The 22863-nt window shown below is 41.0% G+C and overlaps 1 protein-coding gene across 8 annotated transcripts in view; it reads right to left on the bottom strand.

Annotated features, from left to right (window-relative positions):
* dmd (dystrophin) overlaps positions 1–22863 on the bottom strand; it is a 1950296-nt gene that overhangs the window by 63779 nt on the left and 1863654 nt on the right. For all 8 annotated transcript variants that reach the window (XM_068040560.1, XM_068040554.1, XM_068040555.1 and 5 more), the window contains 4 exons: positions 15225–15361; positions 10607–10645; positions 7000–7065; positions 560–625 (listed from right to left, as the gene is read on the bottom strand). In XM_068040560.1, coding sequence (XP_067896661.1) covers positions 560–625; positions 7000–7065; positions 10607–10645; positions 15225–15361 — 308 coding nt within the window. The remainder of the gene's footprint in view (positions 1–559; positions 626–6999; positions 7066–10606; positions 10646–15224; positions 15362–22863) is intronic.

The following is a 22863-nucleotide window of genomic DNA, read 5'->3' as shown; positions in this document are numbered from 1 at the left end:
CAAAACAGCACAAAATCAGAAATCAAAATTGTTGGTTGCAGTAGAAAAAAAGGCTGCAAATATTTGCCAGAAATAAGCTTGGCTCTGATGCGATAATTGCCATCTCTAAATCCTCTGCCTCTTCTGGTCATACATCTTAAATGATCATTTTACTAGGGTGAGAAGATAATTCAGCAGAAAGGACAGAAAATGGGCCATTTGATGACATTTTTGCCTTATTTGTATGTGACTACCCAAATTTGGACAGCACTACATGTGTCTGCTAGAAATTATGGTGAGAAAGTGGCAGAGATCCAGATTAATGGAACTCTGCCCAATTTTTAGACTAGGCATTATGCTCTACCAATGTATCTCTGGCTTGCCTAATGTATACATCTGAGCTAAAAATAATTCCAAGGCACTAATGATTAAATCTAGATATCAAAATCCACATGGAACCAAATGATGTACTCTGGTTATGCCACTTATATATGTTTTTAAAAAATTGTTAAACTCTCACATGGTATTCCCACCCCTTCAAGAAAATCACACTGGTACTGAACTTCACTCTAATACATACATGCTTTCATTGGGCGAGATGCTGTCATTCAAATAAGATCCATTTCTGTTTTCCATCTCTGCTAGCCTGCAATACAAAAATCAGCAATTATAAGGTTGTGATGAATTCAAACAGCTTAGTGAAGATAACTTGTCACTTTTGAAATTTTTGGGACAAAGTCCTTAGGATATAACTATGTCACTGTCCTTAAGAGTTGACCTCACCAGAGGGTAAATGGGAACAGACAGACATCCATACAAACATATAAAGTAGGAGCAGGAGTAGGCCACTCGGTCCCTCGAGTATGCTGCGCCATTCAATAAGATCATGGCTGATCTGATTGTAACCTCAACTCCACATTCCCGCCTATCCCTGATAGATTCTTTATACGCAAGGGGGTGAAAAGCTATCTACTTCTGCCTTAAAAATATTCAAAGACTCTGCTTCCACTGCCTTTTGAGGAAGAGAGTTCCTAAGACTCACCACCCTCTGACAGAAAAGATTTCTCTTCATCACTGTCTTAAATGGACGATTCCTTATTTTAAAACAGTGACACTGCAAGTTCATCTCTGGTACAAGTCGTCCCCATGAAACTGTTAAACCTGGCAACAATATGCCATTAGTAGGGGATTACCCAGGCCCCCATTCAATTCCCCTTTGGCCCCTATGTGGGAGGCTGAATATAGACTTTTTAAAAAAGTAATCTTTCTCCTGCTTTCCTGGCCGAGAAACCCACCAATCCCACTCCACCAAAGACTTCATCCAGTGAGGTCCAATTTCTGCCCAGATGGCGATCATCTCATTCGCTGTATCGACTGCCAGTACTAAGCTGGGTACTATGTGAGCCAGTGAAATGGGAGTCTCCAGATCTGGCTCCCTCCTTCCAATGGCATGCGTCTTATAAGGATCGGTTGAGTGAGGTGAAGGCTCCACACTTTATCACGTGTACCAAGAAATGGTAGAGACCAAGCACAACCAGGCCTCTTACATTTTCCAATGGCTTCCACCAGTCTGTCCCACTGGAGTTACAATGGGAAACCAACAGAAGCCGGGCAAATATTTGGACCCTTTAACTATCTATTGATAGTTTCAAAAGGGATTTGGATATATACTTGAAAAGGAAATACTTTCAGGGCTATGGGGAAAAAGCAGGATAGTGGAATAATTGGACAGCTCTTACAAAGAGCCGGCACATGCAGAGTGGGCTGAATGGCCTCCTTCTGTGCTGTATGATTCTGTGATTTTTTTTCCTCAAGGTTAGTAAGTTACTTTTGTTCTTCAGTTCACCCAGATTTGTATCCTTGTAACAAATAAGCCAGATGGTTGTCTAACCCCAGATATTATCAATGCTGTCTGGCCGATCAGCCAGGAGGCTGAGGTAATTAGATTTCCCACACCCTACCCGGTATGCCAGGAAAGGCTGCAGCCTGCACTTAGCACTCCCTCTGCTCAGAGCAGCTCAGATCAGGAATTGGTGTGTCCACTTTGTTTTTTTATAGTCAAACCAAAAAAGCCACTTCAGGCAGCCAAAGCTATTGCCTTCTTTTACAACAATTATTGGTTAACTTTATTGCCAATAGGTGTAGTTTATTAATCCCACACATAGTACTCATCCCTTACTATAGATATATCCTTATAATACATTGAAAGGCAGCTGAACCCATGATACATTTTGTTTATCTCAATCCTTCCAATTCTAACATCTGACTAATAACTAAAGTATCCTAATGTAGTGACAACATAGCAATCAGATGGGAAAAAACAGGCAATGCATGACAGCGCATGTTTCTATCCAGTCCTATTTGCACTGATAGCAGCTCACATAATCCTGTAGCTTTTGACATGTCACATCAAGCTAGGATGAATAACCATATTTCAAAACATTGCCATTCACCAGAGACATGATTTTCTTAAGTGGCTACTTAGACTTAAATCCATGATTATGGTTCTAGTCCACTTTGACTTACATGCATTAATATGATTCTTATTAACCAATGCTTTAAATAAATTCTTCACATGTAATGGGAAGCTGCTGGAGCCCTGAAAGTCTGGGGTCAGTGTTAGTTTTTAGAGTATGTATTTAAGGTTGTTTCCCCTCTTTTCAAAGATATTTTTTTGCAATTTATTTAAATCTCTTTCCTTAATCTGATGGACTTTTTGGCTGCAGCTGTGAGTGGGCAAGCATATAACAATCCATTTCCAATACCTCATTGGTGCCTCCAGTGGTCAGCCTTGTTCTCCCCTTTCATTTTCTCCCTCCTTCTGAGAAATGCTGCAGCATCTACTTGGTGCCTCCCCACTCAACATGGGGGCCAGTATAAGAACATAAGAAATAGGAGCAGGAGTAGGGCACTCAGCCCTTCGAGCTGGCTCCGCCATTCAATTAGATCACGGCTGATCTTCTACTTCAATACAATTTTTCCGCACTATCCCTGTAACCCTTGATGTTTTTAATACATAGAAATTTATCGATCTCAGTCTTGAACATACTCAACAACAGAGCCTCCATCGCCCTCTTGGGCAGAGAATTCCAAAGATTCACCACCCTTTGAATGAAGAAATTCCTCCTCATCTCAGTCCTAAATGGCCTGCTCCTTATTCTGAGACTGTGTCCCCTGGTTCTGGACTCCCCAGCCAGGGGAAACATCCTTCCTACATCAACCCTGTTGAGCCCTGTAAGAATTTTAAGTGTTTGAATGAGATCACCCCCTCATTCTTCTAAACCCCAGAGAATAAAGGTCCAGTCTATTTAATCTTTCCTCATAGGACAATTCCTCCATCCCAGGAATTATCTTGGTGAACCTTGGTTGCACTCCCTCTATGGCAAGTATATCTTTTCATAGGTAAGGAGACCAAAACTGCACACAATATTCCAGGTGCAGTCTCACCAAAGCTACATAATTGCAGTAAGACATCCTTACTCCCATACTCCAATTCTCTTGTAATGAAGGCCAACATATCAACTGTCTTCTTAATTGCTTGCTGGACCTGCATGTTAGCTTTCAGTGACTCACGAACAGGACACCCAAGTCCCTTTGAAGTTCAACACTTCCCAGCCTCTCACCATTAAAGAATGACTCTATTTCTGTTTTTCCTACCAAAGTGGATAACCTCACATTTCTCCACATTGTATTCCACCAGCCAAATTTTTGCCCACTTGTTTAGCCTCTCCAAATCCCCTTGAAGCGTCTATGCATCCTCTTCAGAACTCACTTCCACTTGGTTGTAAGTCATCTGCAAACTTGGAAATATTACATTTAATCCCCACATCCAAATCATTGATATAGATTGTGACTAGCTGGAGCCCAAGCACTGATCCTTGCGGTACCCCACTAGTCACAGCTTGCCAATCTGAAAATTATCCATTTATTCCGACTCTCTGTTTTCTGTCCATTAACCAGTTCTCAATCCATGCCAGTATTTTACCCCCAATCCCATGTGCTTTAATTTTGTTTACTAACCTCATGTGTGGAACCTTATCAAAAGCTTTCTGAAAATCTAAATTTACCACGTCCACCTGTTCCCCCTTATCTATTCTGCTAGTTACATCCTCAAAAAACTCCAACAGGTTTGTTAAACATGATTTCTCTTTCATAAATCCATGTCGACTGTCCAATCCTATCATTATTTTCTAAGCGTCCTGTTATCACATCCTTGATTATAGATTTAGCATTTTTCCTATGACTGATGTTAAGCTAACAGGACTGTAGTTCCCCATTTTCTCTCTCCCTCCTTTCTTAAATAGTGGGGTAACATTTGTCACCTTCCAATCTATAGGAACCATTCCAGAGTCTATAAAATTTTGAAAGATGACACCAATACATCTACTATCTCTACAGCCACCTCTTTCAACACTCTGGCATGTAGATCATCAGGTTCAGGGAATTTATCTACTTTAAGCCCCATTAATTTCTCCAGTACTTTTTTTTACTAATATTAACATCTTGCAGTTCCTCGTTTCCACGAGTCCCTTGATTCTCCATTTTTTCGGGGAGATTTTTAGTATTTTTCTCCGTGTAGACAGGCACAAAATATTTGTGTAGTTTCTTTGCTTTTTTCTCATTCACCACTATAATTTCTCCAGTACTTTTTACTAATATTAATATCTTGCAGTTCCTTGTTTACACTAGTCCCTTGATTTTCCATTTCTCCGGGGAAGTTTTTAGTATTTTCTTCCGTGAAGACAGACAGAAAGCATTTGTTTAGTTTCTCTGCTTTCCTTATTCCCCACTATAAATTCTCCTCACTCCGCTTGTAATGGACCCACATTTGTCTTTGCTAATCTTTTCCTTTTTAATACCTATGGAAGCTTTTACGGTCCGCCTTTGCAGAATTTTGAAATGCTCTCAATTCTCAGGCTTACCATTTTTTTGGCATCTTTATACGCCTCTTCCTTTGCTCTAATACAATCCTTGATTTATTTCGTTAGCCTCGGTTGGAACACTTCCCTTGTTGGGTTTTTGTGCATTAAAGGAATGTATTTTTGTTGTAAACTATTTATTATTTCTTTAATTTTAGCCATTACCTGTCTACCGTCATACCTTTTAACGTAGTTTCCCAATCAACCATAGCCAATTACCTTTCATACCTTCATAGTTTCCTTTGCTTAGATTTAAGACCCTAGTTTCTGATTGAATTACATCACTTCATTCTTGATGAGTACCACACAGGGTTAGCATGGTAACTCTTGGTGCTACTACACAGCTCAGATTCAGCTGCTTAAAACCACTACTTTTCAAGCAATAGTATCATTTGTACGTTTCTGTCATGGCATTGCCTAAATATTTACTGTGTATGACTTTACAATGGCACTATAATGACATCGGTATACCTATACAATGCATAGAATAGCTTTTGGTGTGTTATATACTGTCAAGTAGCTGATAATTTACAGTACCCAGGTACAAACCAGTTTGAACCAGTTCCACAAAAAACTACGTATTTAAAAGATGGTGCCAGAATAATAGAAGCCACCGAGTCTAGTGTATACAGATCAACTTCTTTGCATGCATCTACTTCCAAGTTGCAAGTATCTCTGCTTCGGTGCTCTACTAAGCACAGGATTTAACAAAAGGCATTGCCAGCATGGATGTGATTACCCCCAGTAGCATTACATTTTTTAAATATAAATTTAGTCATTTAATAGTACAAAACTTGAGTACTGCTGAACATAGAGACATTTTGTTGAACTCTTTGTCTTGCACTCATCAGGACAATTTGAAAGAATACCAATGTAAAGGAAACAACAAATTTATACTGTGTGAGAAGAGAGTGCTGATTGGTTGGCAAGTGGGCTCAGATTGGTAGAGGCATTGCCATGGAGAATGCAGCAGTGTATGATAATTGACAGTTAACTGCCAAGCTTTGTTTGAAATTTAAACCTGACAGCTTAACTCTGATTGGTCAAGGCATTACCCTGAGAAATGAACCAGCGAATGGCTGTCACTTATTTTGTTTAGCTGAAACAGGCGCAATGTGTGTACATGTTCCTTCTGTCTGCAAAGAACAGGGCCCTGTGATTTAATAAAGGTAGCTTCCAGGATGCACAAATGTGCCACATTGCGAGCCCGACTGACAATCTTAAATTGATTGTCAGTTGAATTCTTAGCACGCTGTAAATTATTTAGCAAACGTTGTCCAACTGCGAAATCACATCTAATGTTGGACACTGTGTTTTGAGTTTTGCAAGAACGGGCTGGTTGGGTACGGCCTACAGCAGAAGGGACATGTTGTTTGATATCATCCGCCAGTCTTTGGGACGTAAGGCCTATATACCTAGCATTACATTACTCATTTGTGATAAACAGAACGTCTTTTTGGCTTGGCGGGCAGCATCAAGATAGTGACAAACACCACATGTGTTGCCAAGCAACAGGTGAAGCTAGCTGTTTCACGCTGCTACTATGCAGTAGCAACACGTGTGGTGTTTGCCACTAAGAAGATGCTGCCCATCAAGCCAAAAAGACGTCCTGCCTATCACACAAATGAGTAATGTGATGCTAAGTATATAAGCTGTATGTCCCAAAGACTGGTGGATCATATCAAACAATATGTCCCTTACGCTGTTCTCAATGGGCAAAGTACAGACCGTACCTAACCAGCCCATGCTTGCAAAACTCAAAACACAGTGTCCAACACTAGATGTGATTCCATGATTGGACAATGCTAAATAATCCTCAGTGTTCTAAGAATTACACTGACAACCAATTTAAGATTGTAGGGCTCGTAGTGTGGCATATTTACACGCATTGGAAGCTACCTTTATTAATACACAGGGCCCTGTTCTGTCCAGACAACAACCTAGATTGGAAAGCCAATTGGAAACTACCATTAAAGTTGTTAATTTTGACTAAAAGATCTAGATACAACAGAATCACCGAGAAAGATAACATTAAACTATCTGTTGAAATGAATTACGATTAAATTCAGCTCCACGCACGACACACAATTGTGCCTCTTACCTGCTAGCATAATGTTCAATTCTTGAATGAGTATCATCATGTGACAACTGAGGGGATGAGGCAGGTCTGCAATTGAGAAAAAGACCTGCTGTTTACAGAAGTGTAATAATGTACAAAACATTAAAGTGAAAGACTGCCAGATTTATCACCTCCCACTGATAACAATTTACCAAGGCTATTTGCATACAATTATCTGAACGTTTTGTAACAGGAGATGGAAGATTTCTGTGGTTACAATCTTATAAACATTGACTATATGCCAATCCCATGGTGATGCCCATCTCTGTGCGGTCTACTTAACTGTGATAGGCAATTTTTCTGTTGCATTGCCCCAATTGGGTGAGCACTGGGGCAAGTGTATTGCTGTGAATTTCAAAAGTCGTATAATTCACTCTATTCCTAGTTTATTTAAATGAAGTACAAACTTTGTCACAGGTCATTTTCTACATTTATCATGCTCTGCTTTGAAAGTTTTTAATAAGCATGTCTGTTGCTGATGTGTCTGAAAACCACATAAAATAATGAGCATAACTTGATTCCCTTCATGCACCTGAAATGGCGCTAAACTGGATACATTCAAGCACGTTAGATTGAAGAACACTTATTGCCAACACTACACAGGCAATAGAAACATTTCTATTACTGTAAATGACTGGTAAATGTCATGGGATTTCAACTGGAGGGCTGATGATATCAAAGGGAAAATTCAATTTCCAACAATTCACAGGTTCAAACTTACAATCATTTAACAGTTCCACTTCAGAGATTGGAATTAAAAGTTTGAGACAGGCAACTTGGAATTATAAAATGATGATATATGCATATATATTTAAAGGGAAATTCACATTTAAAAAAAATGAAGCATACCACACTATTAACTCTCTGGAGAAATTGTTCATTATAAAAAATAATTTTAGTATACTTCTAATCTATTTATTCCCAGCTCCCTCTCTCTTGATCAGCCTGAGTAAATAACACAACTGGAAGTTCATGACCAGAGGTTGCCTAAAACATACTGTTAGGTGGGCATGCAGACTGCTGTAGTCTGCTCAATCTATGTTCATTCAAACCTAGCAGGAGGGCTGCTCCATCAAAAAACAAATTAAATTTTTCTTGTACAAAATATTGTAACATAATTGGCATACTGTTGCAGCATAATCACAATCATGGAATTATAGACTGATCCAGCACAGAAGGAGGCCATTTGGCCCACTGTGCCTGTACCAGCTCTTGGAAAGAGCTACCCAATTAGTCCCATTCCTCTGCCCTTTCCCCAAAGCTCTACAAATATTTCCACTTCAAGTATTTATCTAATTCCCTTTTGAAAGTTATTATTGAATCTGTTTCCACCATCCTTTCAGATAGACAAAGCAAAAGCAAAATACTGCAGATGCTGGAAATCTGAAATGAACACAAAAAATTCTGAAAATACTCAGATCAGGCAGCATCTGTGGAGAGAGAAACAGAGTTAACGTTTCAAGTCGATGACCTTTTGTCGGAACCCTTTCAGGCAGTGCATTCCAGATCCTAACAACTTGCTGCATAAAAAAATTACTCATGTTGTCACTCGTTTTTTTGCCAATCACCATAAATCTGTGTCCTCTGGTTACTAACTTTTCTGCCACTGGAAACAGTTTCTCCCTATTCTATTAAAACCATTTATGATTTTGAATACCTCAATTAAATCTCCCCTTACCTTCTCTGCTCGAAGGAAAACAAGCCTACCTTCTCTAATCTAACAACCCTACCTTCTCTAGTCTCTCCATGTAACTGAAGTCCTGCATCTCTACTACCATTCTAGTAAAACTCCTCTGCACCCCCTCTAAGGCCTTGTCATCTTTCCTAAAGTGGGGTGTCCAGAATTGGACACAATATGGTTGGCAGAAGAACCAGAGGTGACATGAGGAAGAACCTTTTTACAGAACAGGCAGTTAGCATTTGGGATGCACTAACGGATAGGGCTGTGGATACAGATTCAATAGAAGCCTTCAGAAAGGATTTGGACAAATACTGAAGGAGAAAAAAATTGTAGGGCTATGGGAAAAGTGCAGGGGAGTGGGAATAACTGGATTGCTCTTTGAAAGAGCCAATACAGACTCAATGGGCTGAATGGCCATCTTCTGTGTTGTAGTATTTATGATTTTATTTAAGATGTACTGAAAGTATGCAATTGGTGCATGAACATGGAAGAGCTGCTAGCCAGACAAAGCTCATTACTGGTGAGATAAGATACTGAATGTTCAAGCCAAGCTTTAGAACTTTTGATGCCATGAACTACAATTTTAGGGTGCACGAAAGCTCCATTATTTGCACTACTGTTATCCATCATTTCTATTCTCGAGTAGAAGAAAACATTTCAAGAGACACTCATTGCACAAGTTATTTTATTATGAATCATACTTATTGCTAGGGTATTGCTGTACCATACATTTAGGACTATAATTTGGGGACTCCATCCATTTCCACTATCCACCTGGCGAAGGGGGGGTGGGAAGGGTCCTCTCCATTTGGGAGATAATTGAAATTAAATATGCATGTGGTCATCAATATTTCACTCCCACATCAGGAGATAAACTTATGCAATCTTGAACTATTGCTGGGAACTTCTCCCGATAACTGCCACCATAACTTCAGGAAAAACCATATTTATGCATGTAAAAGGGAGTTTATGCTGAAATTCCTGTAAAGTTACTGCAGCAAAGTGGGAGAAGCACAGAGAAAGTTCCAGTGTAATTTTTTTTTAAAGGGTTAGCATTATGAAGGAGATTATAATGCGAAACTTTGTGCTTCTTTAGGTGATACTTGCCTACTTCTGACACCAACTATCAATGCTAATAACTAAGCAAAGATTCCTCTCCTCTGCAAAAACAATGAAGCAGAAAGTTGGAATGGACAGAAGCACAATATGCATGGCGGTGCATCAGCTGATACTCAGTTTCATAGACTTCAATGGATTTAAATATCTGATCAGGCTTATAGCAGGTTGCCCTTTGGTGTTAACAACTAAGACAAGTTTCTATCCCAACGTATCTCAGTCCTAACCTAAGAGTATAAATTATTGAACCTTTACGATTTATTTTTCCTTTTTCACACAAGTCATCTAGTGGCCTCTCTGACTGAAATTTCCTATTCAGTGCCGATTAGTCCTGAATTAAGGACAATTTTGAGTTGCAAGACTGTTCCCACTAAGAACTGGATTGAGGTTGCCTAAAGCCATTTCATGTGGGATCGTACAGCCCTCAGACAGAGGAGAATTACACACTACCATTCCAAGCTGGAGTTGAACAAATGTTTGAGGTGAAAGCATTTAACTTAATGCACTACCCAGTCTTCAGGATGGAAATTATTTTAATCATTTTATATCATAGCTTTATTATACTAAAAATAAGATAAAGTTGTCATTAGTGACATTTTACTTTTAAAAAGTTTCAGAATATCAGCACAATTTTGTTCACAATGCAACTCTTTATACAAAAGCAAACAAGGTCAAGCAAATGGCATCCTTGGGAGTCGAAACATAAAGAACACTGGTTGCAATCATATGCATATATTTTTTTAAAGAAAAATAAAGCAAGATGCAGATGTGTACATCAGCAGAAGTACTCACTCATAATCTACTGGCCAGAAGTTGATCAGAGTAACAGGACTGCAAGACAAAAATATGGAGATGAAGAGGTAGCTGAAACTCAGGAGAAATGCATCAAGCACAAAATAAGAAGGGAAAAAAGCAGCAAAAAACAGCAATGTGAATGATCATGGAAGCAATATGAAGAAATAATATGTAACGTATGTGCAAAGTTATCATGCAATTGCTCTGCAATAGCTGCACGTGAAAAAGAAACTATTGAGAAATATATGTTTCAATGATGTTGTTAAAATTCAAAAATTTAAGATACCTGCAAAACTGACAGCATTATTATATTAACCTCCTGTACACCATTTCCTCCTTGCCATATCTAAAAGCAATGACTTTTGCTTGGGTTTTGTTCTATGGGCACCAGCAGTTCTACGGGCACCAGCAGTTCTACATATTCTTGCTAAAGCAACCATCCTTCATGTGTTGATCTAGATAATGAGTGCTGGCAAGCTATTCATCAAGGAGCCAAGTCTGCTTCTGTCTTCTTTACGTTCACAGGTGTGCACTTTCCAGTAGGGGTCACCAGAGAGCCAGCAGGTGTGAAAGCCCTGGGGAATTTTCCCTTTCATAGTCAAGGAGCTTGGAGGCTAATTGGTGTGCCTTACTGCCACTCTTTAATTAACTAACTCGGGACAGAATATAGGACTATTCTGGCCTGTATGGCTTACCACCACATTATGTTAGTGCAGTTATCCAATGAATCTTGAGAATGCAGTACTTTTATTTATCAGTGTAACAGACAAATATAAATAGATGTATTTATGGCCAAAATAGCTCAAGAAATAAAAATTGTTGTGCGCTATTTTAGACCTCACCATTTGCATTGTCGGTTTAATACCCCCAGACAAGTGGAATCCATTCTACTTTCTAATTCAGCTTTAGCTTGGTTAATGCAGATGCCCTCAGAACGGCTATGTATGCGATGCCTATGAAACTGGCACAATTCAAATTACCGGCATCTCCCCACTGATGAGAACATCTAGAATTTTGTCCATTTTGCACACATTCAGTATTCATGAAATGCCACATGAATGTAACACGAGATATTTACCACAAAACAGCAGAGGTCATAACATGCCAAATAGAAGCTCAAATACCTTATAGGCCAAGGGTCATACAACAAAATCACCTAAAGTCATCCAAATCTTTTGCCTGAACAATGTCTGTCAACATTACATGGTTAACAATATCTGGATGATTAACAATGAATGAAAAAAACCTTTTTTAAATATAAAATTATTAGTAACAAAAATAATCTGGAATAAATAGGTTACAGGATAAATGGTCTGCTTTTTTCCCACTTAAAAGATCTTGAGTAGGTATCCATGTTCTTGATTTACAGCACGGTGCTTAAGATATCACTTTGGCCACGTAGTAACTAACAAAAGCAAAGAGCAGCACAAACTGCTTGGTATGCCTGCACAGTCTAAGAGGCATTCTTTGTGAACCCCCCTGATGCATATGTGTGTCAGTGCAAGGGTTAAAGCTGCAGCATCTTTTTTGGTGGTCTGCAGAGCCCAATTTCAAAACCATCTACAATATGTCATACAAAACCTTTCCCTGAGCCAATTTCTGCCCCTTTGTGATAATCCCAGTAGTATCATTGACATTTACAGTCTGCAGATGACAATAGCATTGCAAAATACTGCATCATTTGCTGCCTATCTGCTCCCAACCCTCAGGGTACAGTGAAAGAAAAATACTCTGCTCCAAATTTTATTTTCTTTCCATAAAAGCACTGCAAAGAAAAAATGTGGTGAAGCTAATGCATGCTAATACAGATAAGGAATTTAATCATTTTACAATAGGGCTGAGTTAAAGAGATATTGCAAGTTTTAAGTCCAGTGACAACCATACTTCATAACCTGTTTCTTGTCTTTACATTTTATAATTAAGGGGTTTACAACCTATCAAGAAAATGATTTTCTTTTGGGCAGTTAGTAATGAATTGCATTGACTATTTAAGTTCCAAGTTAGAAAGGATGCTGACTATAGTAGCTTATGAATATTTAATGCATTTGTAAGACATTCCTCTATAATTTAAAAAAAAGAGATGTTAACCAACTCAAAATAAATCAGCTAATGCCTCCTTTAAAATAGCGGACAGAGGAATGCCACACAATTGCCTGCTATTCAACTACTCGTTTCTCCAAAGTAATTACTGGCCTCCTCTCATTATCTTTAACACTTTATACCCAATAATAAGAGTGCCCCCAGGGACAACACTTCCAAGCGATCACACCTGGTAATGAAACTGGCTTATTTCTGTAAAGTATGCTGGGCTGGATTTTCAGCTTTGACTTCTGCAACTGGCAAGTCAACAAATGATAAAATTTGTTTACAAGAACCACTGACAGGGCAGCCTCAGGTGTTCTTCATGTGCAGGTTGCCTCCATATACCTTCAACTTGCAAGTCTTCCATTTACTTGCTATTTAGAACACCCACTCCAAATTTCTTCTTCCTCTGCTGAAAGTGCTGATTCAAGTGACCATTCTTCGTGTGGAAGCCGGGGCAGTGGGTTTCAGCAAACAGTATGATAACGGGGAACACCACAGCCAGCCTCTCATAACAGAAATACACTTTTCAATGAATCATGGGATAGTAATTAGGAATTGAAATTCTTCCTGATTTTTCCATCAGTCCCTAACGCAGGGCCGCTGAATTCAATAAAGCAGCTGACCAAAGTTCTGCCTCAGGTCAGCCTACTCAGGATAGCCTGTGAACTTAACCTTTGACCTTCCTGGCCTGTATGGCTCAGTTAATTTACTACCATGCTATATATTTACTATCGTGAAGAGATTAGGCAGTCAAAATATAATACTGAAACCTTTTCCTTTATACATTTTGTTTACATTAATTGCATTAGTTACCTGTAGTCAGACAGTTGCTTGATCCAAGAATGTGAGAGAACTAACTTCCAATGTAAATTAACTAAGGAAGTTAGACACAAAGTTTATCATGGTTTGGATCAACTGGAAACCTTGAAAAACATTACTATAGTAAGAAAAAACCCAGGTTGTCTTATGGTGCAAGCATTGCAAGTTTTAACATACTACATCAGGGATAGGACAATCCTTTTGATATTTGGGCTCATTCTTCCCCAGGCAACTTCTGAACTCTCGCCAGAAACTTCTTGGCACTTCTCTCCCTTCTTTGAAAAGCCTCCTATAAAGCTAACTGTGATTTTGGTTTGCCTCCTTAATCCTCCCCATCTCCTGTTTGGAACCCTCCTCTCTCCCTTATGAAGTCTTCAGATATGTTCTTCTACAGAGCACCATATTAATGTAGGTAGTTGTTATAGTTGCTCATGTTGTTCATCTTGGTCAAGTGTTCGATCAAAGAGATGCCCATATTGCATAGGAGTAGTGACAATGATGACAAATCTGGAAATATGTCAGGGCATCCTAGCAGAAATTAAAAGATGCAAGAACTAAATTTAGAAAACCAAAGAAGTATATGCTATGAAAACAAAGGACAGAAGGAAGTACAGGTTAATAGATTAATCCACATTCCCAGTACAATGAATATATCCAATAAAATGTCATGAGAAATAGCTGTCAAGAAAACCAATGATTTTGAATGTCACCTGAGCCTGGCAGTTTAAGTACTTCAATCTCAGAACAATCAAAATCACTGATAGGTTCCACTGGCATTTCAAAAAACTAAAATCATTGTAGTGTGTGGAAACTTTAATAAGATGGCATTTTTGTGGTCTTTCAATAATATTTCAAAAAGTGCAAACTTGAGATAAAGTTCAAAAATTTGATTACTGCAACATTTTTGTAGGTGTCCTTTTCTCAATGTTGGCGACTTAATAGTTACAGCTGTCCAAAGCTTGATAGGTTTAAAGGAGTGCACTGATGTCTCTGCTGACTGAAGTTAAAAAGTCAGCATGGTCAACACCAGTTTATACTCATCTAACTTTCCACAAAGGTTGGCACAGGAAGAAATTTCACCCCTATAATTACTATTCCTTTGCTAGCACCTCTTAAAAATTCACTTTAAAAACCATAGCAAAGTCATACCACCCTACCCATTTTAATTCCTGTTTATTTTATTTGTACAAATTTAATTGCAGTATTATGTTTACCAATAACCCTATTTCCATGTCAAATTGTGCACAAAGGAACACTAGGACTCGATAATACACCTTTGACAATCTAATTATCCAAAATTATCAAAAGGAATTAATTCATACACTACCATGCAAAATGGACACAACTTCCTGACAATGAGAAAATATTTTAAACATCTACCATTGTAATCTTTCTCATCTGCTGACATTAATGATGACTAAAGGATGTTTTTTTTTTAGCAGGGAAAAAAAAATTATGGGGTAAATCCCTAATCCAAATCTTTCTGTGAATGCGACCCAACATCCTGGAATGCTTTCAATGGCAGATTATTACTCCTTAAAGACCTTCAATATTAATTTTTGATCCACAATATAAATTCCTTCAGAAATGCAACAAAACGGGAGGGGGGTCATATTAATTTCTCATGGAGTGGAGCTTGTATTGGGGCAAATGAGATTACAGAGAGCACTGAAGCACTATGGAAATAATAAGTGTGTCACGCAACACTTACGTTTCTAAGTTATCACCCTCCAGAACTGTCTGCACCGGCAGATATCCCATCCGGGGATGTTTTGCAAAGTATCTCTTTGTTCGGAACTTGTTTTTTAATACCTTGGCGAAATCCCGGACATCTTCTCCCGAAGTTGTCTGAAGGAAACGTAACGGTAAATTATAATCTGCACTAATATTGCAGCTGGATGTTGCCAGTTGAGTTTTGCACACAGCATTTAAAAAAAAATTCTTGCACTGAAACTTTGAATGAGAAACAAAATTAAACGATTAATCATTATTTGCATCATTGTGTCCATTACACTAAAGAGTTGCTTTTGACAATAGGATCAATGGGGGGCATGAATGACCTGTGTTCCTACAAAATGACCTGCTGAAACTCTCTGTGGACAGGGGTTTCTTTGGCTGGCACAGCAGCAAAGCTAAATAGCTCTTACCAGAGCACTTGGTATCAGTTCTGCCACCTTAGGCCCGATTGGGTGGGGTTGATTTTCTGACCATTTACACCAGAGGTGTAAAACGTACAGACCCTGGACTGGATCCAGCATGTGAAACAGGTTCATCCGGCCTGCAGCGTGCTTGTGCTTAGGTATGCGTTTGACATGAAATCTCCTGGGAACTACTTCTAACAGCCCAGGAGAACTGCATCTTTTAGATTTTGTGGCACATCAGTATGACCCTTCCCCCATGTTGTCACACCCACCCAACCCCACTGATACCCCGTCAGGAATGGCCAGAAAAGGGACAGGTTGGTGAAGGAGGGAGAGGAGAGAGAGACACACACACACACACACAAATTGGGAAGAGGTGTGATGTTGGGTTGGGCTCGACTGGGCTGCAGTGGACTGCAAGAGAATAACAAAAACGAGGAGGCAGAAGGTTGAGTCCAGGAACGGCAGTGGGGTGGGCGGGGGCAGGGGGGGGCGCAGTCAGGGGATTGGCACTGGGCTGCGAGAAGGGCTCAGGTGAAGAGAAATTAGGTTCAAGGATGAGGGCTCAAAAGAGAGAGGGAGGTTAGAAAATGGGGGTCGGATCATTGGGACTTGGACGGGCGGAGAGAAGAAAAGTGGGCATTGAGGGGTTGCAGGGTTTGGGACAAAGGCGGGGAAGGGGGGTAAACTGGGGACTGCGGGGAAATAGTGTTTGGGGAGGGGAGGGGACTGTGGAATGCGGTGTCATGGGGCCCACCATTTCCTGCAGAGCCAGGAACAGCAGCAGAGGTAAAACAGTGAGTGGGAGCGGCACCAAAAAAAAAGCAAAAATAATTGTTCTTCAAGCTCTGACAAACAGTCTTCACTGAAACTATTGTACTCCCCCTCATAAACAGTGCAGTTTGTATCACAGAACACATTAAGCACCAATGGTTAAATCATCAGAGCATTCACTTGATTTACGAATTATTAATTTATGACTAATTTCATATTTCTTCATGGACATCAATGTAAAGCCAATTTATTTGAATTGTAAGCAACAGGTAGGTGTCCTGAAATAATACAACATTCAAAGGCAATAGGAAGCAAACCATGGTGAGAAATATGGTGTACACAAGAAAAATTACATCAAGTTAACTTTTCTGAATTCGCATCATTATTTAAAAAGCAGCAACCAATGATGGCAAATGCTCGCTATGCAAGTGATGATACTGCTAAGACACGATATGCAATTGTGATTACCATCAAAACCAGTTTCTGAGGGAGAATATTTGAAGAACGACAAGCTAAAACCCGTAGGAATAGTAAGGTAGAAATTCGGGTGCCAGAAACTGAGCGAGACTCATTCAAAACTGGGCCTCAGGCCTCATTTGATTAGTTAAGACAAGCTGCTGCCGCTTGCCTTGCCTCCAGAGGCACATCACCCAATGCGGGGTTCAATTTATTTTTATTCTTTCATAGGATGTGAGCATCGCTGTCAAAGCCAGCATTTGTTGCCCATCTCTAAATGCCCTTGAAAGGTGGTGGTGAGCCGCTTTCTTGAACTGCTGCAGTCCATCTGGTGCGACTACAGCCACAGTGCTGTTAGGAAGGGAGTTCCAGGAATTTGATCCAGTGACACTGAAGGAACGGTGATATAGTTCCAAGTCAGGATGGCGTGTGGCTTGCAGGGGAACTTGCAGATGGTGGTGTTCCCGTGCATCTGCTGCCCTTGTTTTTTTCAGTGTAAGAGGTCATGAGTTTGGAAGTTACAGTCGAAGGAGTCTTTGTGAGTTGCTGTAGTGCATCTTGTATATGGTACACACTGCTGCCGCTGTGCAGTTGGTGGTGAATGGGGTGCCAGTCAAGCTGGCTGCTTTGATCTGAATGGTGTCGAGCTTCCTTGAGTGTTGTTGCAGCTGCATTCTGCCAGGCAATTGCAGAGTATTCCAGCATACTCCTGACTTGTACCTTGTAAATGGTGGACAGGCTTTGGTGGAGTAAGGAGGTGGGTTACTCGCTCCAGAATTCCTAGGGCCAGGTTTTGTTCTCTTCCCAATGTTGGGTTTCATGGCGGTGGGGGGGGGGGGGGGGTTGCTGGAGAATTACAGTGGCAGCAGCCACCATGGAACCCGATGCCAGGATTGATGGTTCCAATCTTCCCCGGGACGGTGAAGCTCCATGGTGGCACATCTGCCGCTCTGCGACAGGACCCTACTTCAAATATTATAAGCTACCTCTTTGCATCCATTTGCATGTAGTTCGCTGCAATCTTATCATCCATTCCTAATCTTGAGCTTGACATGCGGCACTCACGCGCCTTCACTTTCCCGTCCATAAGAAGCTGGTGCCACCGAGGGGGGGGGGGGGGGGGAGGGGTCAACTCTGCATTTGGATACGCTGTTTGCAGGGCTGGCACCTGCCGCTGCATCAAGTGATGCTGTTCATGGCGTTGCCAATGCTGCCCCTGCCATGTGATTGGAGGGGGCTGCCGCCATCATTATGGTAACTAGTCGGCCACCACGTAATCACGGTGGCACGGCCGCATGGGTCACATGCGGGATGGACGCCATGTTCCATGCCCACCACTCTTGGCGGTGGGAATACAAAATCCAACCCTAGTGTCTGACCTGATCTTGTAGCCACAGTATTTTGTGGCTGCTCCAGTTCAATTTCTGGTCAACAGTAAGCCCCAGGATGTTATAGTGGGGGATTCAATGATGGTAATTTGCAGTGGTTAGCACCGCAGCCTCACAGCTCCAGCAACCCGGGTTCGATTCTGGGTACTGCCTGTGTGGAGTTTGCAAGTTCTCCCTGCGACCGCGCGGGTTTTCGCCGGGTGCTCCGGTTTCCTCCCACAGCCAAAGACTTGCAGGTTGATAGGTAAATTGGCCATTATAAATTGCCCCTAGTGTCGGTAGGTGGTAGGGGAATTGAGGGAAGGTGGGGATGTGGTAGGAATATGGGATTATTGTAGGATTAGTATAAATGGGTGGTTGATGGTCGGCACAGACTCGGTAGGCCGAAGGGCCTGTTTCAGTGCTGTATCTCTAAATAAATAAAAATAAATAAATAAATTCATGGGATGTGGGCGTTGCTGGCTAGGCCAGCATTTATTTCCCATCCCTAATTGCCCTCACAAGGTGGTGGTAGTGAGCTGCCTTCTTGAACCACTGCAGTCCATGTGAGGCAGGTACATCCACAGTGCTGTTAGAGAGGGAGTTCCAGGATTTTGACCCAACGACAGTGAGGAAACGGCGATATAGTTCCAAGTCAGGATGGTGTGTAGCTTGGAAGGGAACTTGCATGTGGTGCTGTTCCCATGCATCTGCTGCCCTTGTCCTTCTAGGTGGTAGAGGTCGCAAGTTTGTAAGGTGCTGTCTAAGAAGCCTTGGTGCGTTGTTGCAGTGCATATTGTAGATGGTACACACTGCTACCACTGTGCGTCGGTGGTGAAGGGAGTGAATGTTTGTAGATGGGGTGCCAATCAAGCAGGCTGCTTTGTCCTGGATGGTGTCAAGCTTCTTGAGTGTTGTTGGAGTTGCACCCATCCAGGCAAGTGGAGAGTATTCCATCACACTCCTGACATGTGCCTTGTAGATGGTGGACAGGCTTTGGGGAGCCAGAAGCAGGATTCCTAGCCTCTGACCTGCTCTTGTAGCCACAGTGTTTATATGGCTACTCCAATTCAGTTTCTGGTCAATGGTAACCCCCAGGATGTTGATGGTAATGTCATTGAATGTCAAGGGGAGATAGGATAGATTCTCTCTTGTTGAAGATCGTCATTGCCTGGCACTTGTGTGGCACGAATGTTACTTACTCAGGCCCAAGCCTGAATGCTGTCCAGTTCTTGCTGCTTATGGATACAGACTGCTTCAATATCTGAGGAGTTGTGAATGGTACTGAACATCATACAATCATCAGCGAACATCCCCACTTCTGACCTGATAATGGAGGGAAAGTCATTGACAAAACTGAAGATGGTTGGGCCTAGGACACTACCCCAAGAAACTCCTGCAGCAATGTCCTGGGGCAAGATGACTGGCCTCCAACAACCATAACCATCTTTCTTTGTGCTAGGTATGACTCCAACTAGTGGACAGCTTTCCCCCTGATTCCCATTGACTTCAAATTGGCTAGGGCGCCTTGATGCCATACTCGGTCAAATGTTGCCTTGATATCAAGGGCAGTCACTCTCACCTCACTTCTTGAATTCAGCTCTTTTGTCCATGTTTCACCAAGGCTGTAATGAGGTCAGGAGTTGAGTGGCCCTGGTGGAACCCAAACTGAGCATCAGGGAGCGGGTTGTTGCTGTTTAAGTGGCGCTTGATAGCACTGTTGATGACACCTTCCATCACTTTTCTGATGATCAGGAGTAGATTGATGGGCAGTAATTGGCTGGATTGGATTTGTCCTGCTTTTTGTGGACAGGACTTACCTGGGCAATTTTCCACATTGTCGGATAGATGCCAGTGCTGCAGCTGTACTGGTACAGCTTGGCTAGGGGTGCAGCTTGTTCTGCAGTACAAGTCTTCAGTATAACAGCTGAATGTTGTCAGGACCCACAGCCTTTGCAGTATCCAGTGCCTCAGCCATTTCTTGATATCATGTAGAATGAGTCAAGTTGGCTGAAGACTGGCACCTGCATTGCTGGGGACCTCAAGAGCTGGTCGAGATGGATCATTCATTGGCATTTCTGGCTGAAGATGATCGCAAATGCTTCAGCCTGATCATTTGCACTGACATGCTGGAATCTCCCACACTGAAGATGAGGATGTTTGTGGAGCCTCCTCCTCTGGTTAGTTGTTTAATTTTCCACCACCATTCACAACTGGATCTGGCAAGGCTGCAGAGCTTTGATCTGATCCGTTGATTGTGGGATCGTTTAGCCCTGTCTATTGCCTGCTGATTCTGCTGTTTAGCACGCAAGTAGTCCTGTGTTTTAACTTCACCAGGTTGGCACCTCATTTTTAGGTACGCTTGGTGCTGCTCTTGGCCTGCACTCCTCATTGAGCCAGGATTGATCCCTTTGCTTGATGGTAATGGTGGAGTGAGGGATATGCTGGGTCATGAGGTTACAGATTGGGCTTGCTGCTTTGCTGGCAAATCCTGCGAGGTGGAACAGTTAAATGCAGGAGAGTCAAATGCAGGCTGACAGTGGCTGTGGAGCTGGTCAAGTCAAGCCTGCTCACCCTGGTTCCACAGAAGGGAAAGTTAAAAAAAAATTCCCTACCATTTCTTCAGCGGTCTCTTGCAGTCCTTTTAAGAACTGCTGTTTAGGACACTGTAGAACAGGAAAAACCATTCAGACCCTGGAGAGCATATGTTTCACATTGTGTTTCATGCATTGTGCAGAACGGTCCTGAAACAGGTGCAAGACCTTTGCATATTTAAATTCATCCAGCCCTGATTTTCAGGTGTAGCCAGAGATGCCGAAAAACAGAAAGGACCAGTATGGCGGTGGCGATGTCACAGATCAGATACAGAACCTTGCACCCAGAAATTGGTAAAAATACTAGGTGAAACGCATTCTACTCCAGTGTATCCAAATAAATTTTGCTAAATGTGGGGCATGCCAAGTGCCAGGATGTCAGATCAAGCCCACCATATAAAATGAGTTTGACATCTCTGGTCTATACAGTTAAGCAAAGGTCCATGGCCAAATTGACAAAGTCACAAGCATGATATTACAGCAACAGTTAACAAACTCTGAGCAGCTGTCCACATTTAAATTTTGAAGTTATCATAAAGGAATATAACAGTTGCCACTGGAAATGGCTCCATAATAGAAAGGTGCAATTAGAATAACAATGAAGGTAGATTTTCTCAGGAATTACAAACACAAACTCTATTAATCGTCACACACTAAACTTGAAGATTTTCAGTTAAAGACCATTTTTATTTGCCTAGCTATTTGTGTTTTCCTGCTACATCAATTTATATAAGCTATATAAAAATAAGCTAGGCAATATACTGTAATTAGTCAAACTGTAACATGAAGAAATCGTAAGCGAATGACTGCTGGAGTTAAAGCTTTTAAAAGAACGGTCAAGAATGGTTAGATATTCTACCTTCTAAAGTATTCCTCACCTTATATTTTTAAAATGTTGATTCAACATAAACAAAATGAGCTAAACAATAATGAATGCAGAACAACTGTCTACACAATATATCGCTTTAATCTTAGTTTTACATCCCCAAAACTTTTAAAAGGTATGTTTGTTTAATGCAGTCAATTCCCAATGAACGTAATAAAAAATCTGGATTTCCAGATGACAAAGTGTCAAACACACGATTCCACACTTCATTTTACAAGTGCAATGAGCACGTCATTAAAACAGAAATGAAAATAATTGCTTTTTAGTCCCTCCAGTAAAGAGTTCTGAATGGTTTCCATAATAAAGCTGGAACTGACAAGTTAGCAATGTAATAATGTCACACATGGTTAATAGCCTAGGATGGATTTACTTTTACTTTGCAGTGCAAAATTTCCCTAAAATTATGCAATTAAGATTTTGTATGGCAGTTTCTGTGGTGCATTACTGAACAAGGGGAAAATATTTAGACTGGTCATGGGGAAGATGTCTTTAGATTCTCAACCAGGAAACATGAATTTGCTTTTAAATCTAAGGCTGATGTCATCAAATCTTAACTTTTTTGTTAACCTCTTTTGTTTCCCCTCACTGATTTTCTAACTTCTCCCCCTCCCCTGAAAGCACTGGGGATAATTTTGTTGATGTAGGATAAACTAAAATGGGTGACAGTGAACCAGCAGCCTGCTTCACATCTCTTCTGAATTTTATTGCTATTAAAGTCAAAATTACCTTCACTGAATCTTTGCTTGGGTAATGAAGAAAGACTGACTTACATTTATATAGCAACTTTCTCGACCTCAAGACATTGCCAAAGCGCCTTACAACCACTGAAGTACTTTTGTCATATTGTCACAGTTGGGTATAGTTCTATGGGCACCATCTGCACATTCTCACTCTCACAGTGGTACCTCACTCTCATAGCCATAATTTATTTGTCAGACTTGTTGTTGGCAACAGACTAACGGTGGTGCAAGCCTGTCTGAGTCCCGAAAGAACTTCCAGCTGGGAACCCATGGCGGTCAGGAAAGGAAAACGTCAGAATTTTCCCTCCTTTACCTGGGAACCCTGAGACAAATTGCATCACCCTGACCACCACCTCAGCTGAGATCAGCTAACTCAGCACTAACCAGGGACG

The sequence above is a fragment of the Heterodontus francisci genome, chromosome 10 (assembly GCF_036365525.1).
Source record: "Heterodontus francisci isolate sHetFra1 chromosome 10, sHetFra1.hap1, whole genome shotgun sequence".
Classification (NCBI taxonomy): domain Eukaryota; kingdom Metazoa; phylum Chordata; class Chondrichthyes; order Heterodontiformes; family Heterodontidae; genus Heterodontus; species Heterodontus francisci.
This window is presented reverse-complemented; position numbering and strand designations above follow the sequence as displayed.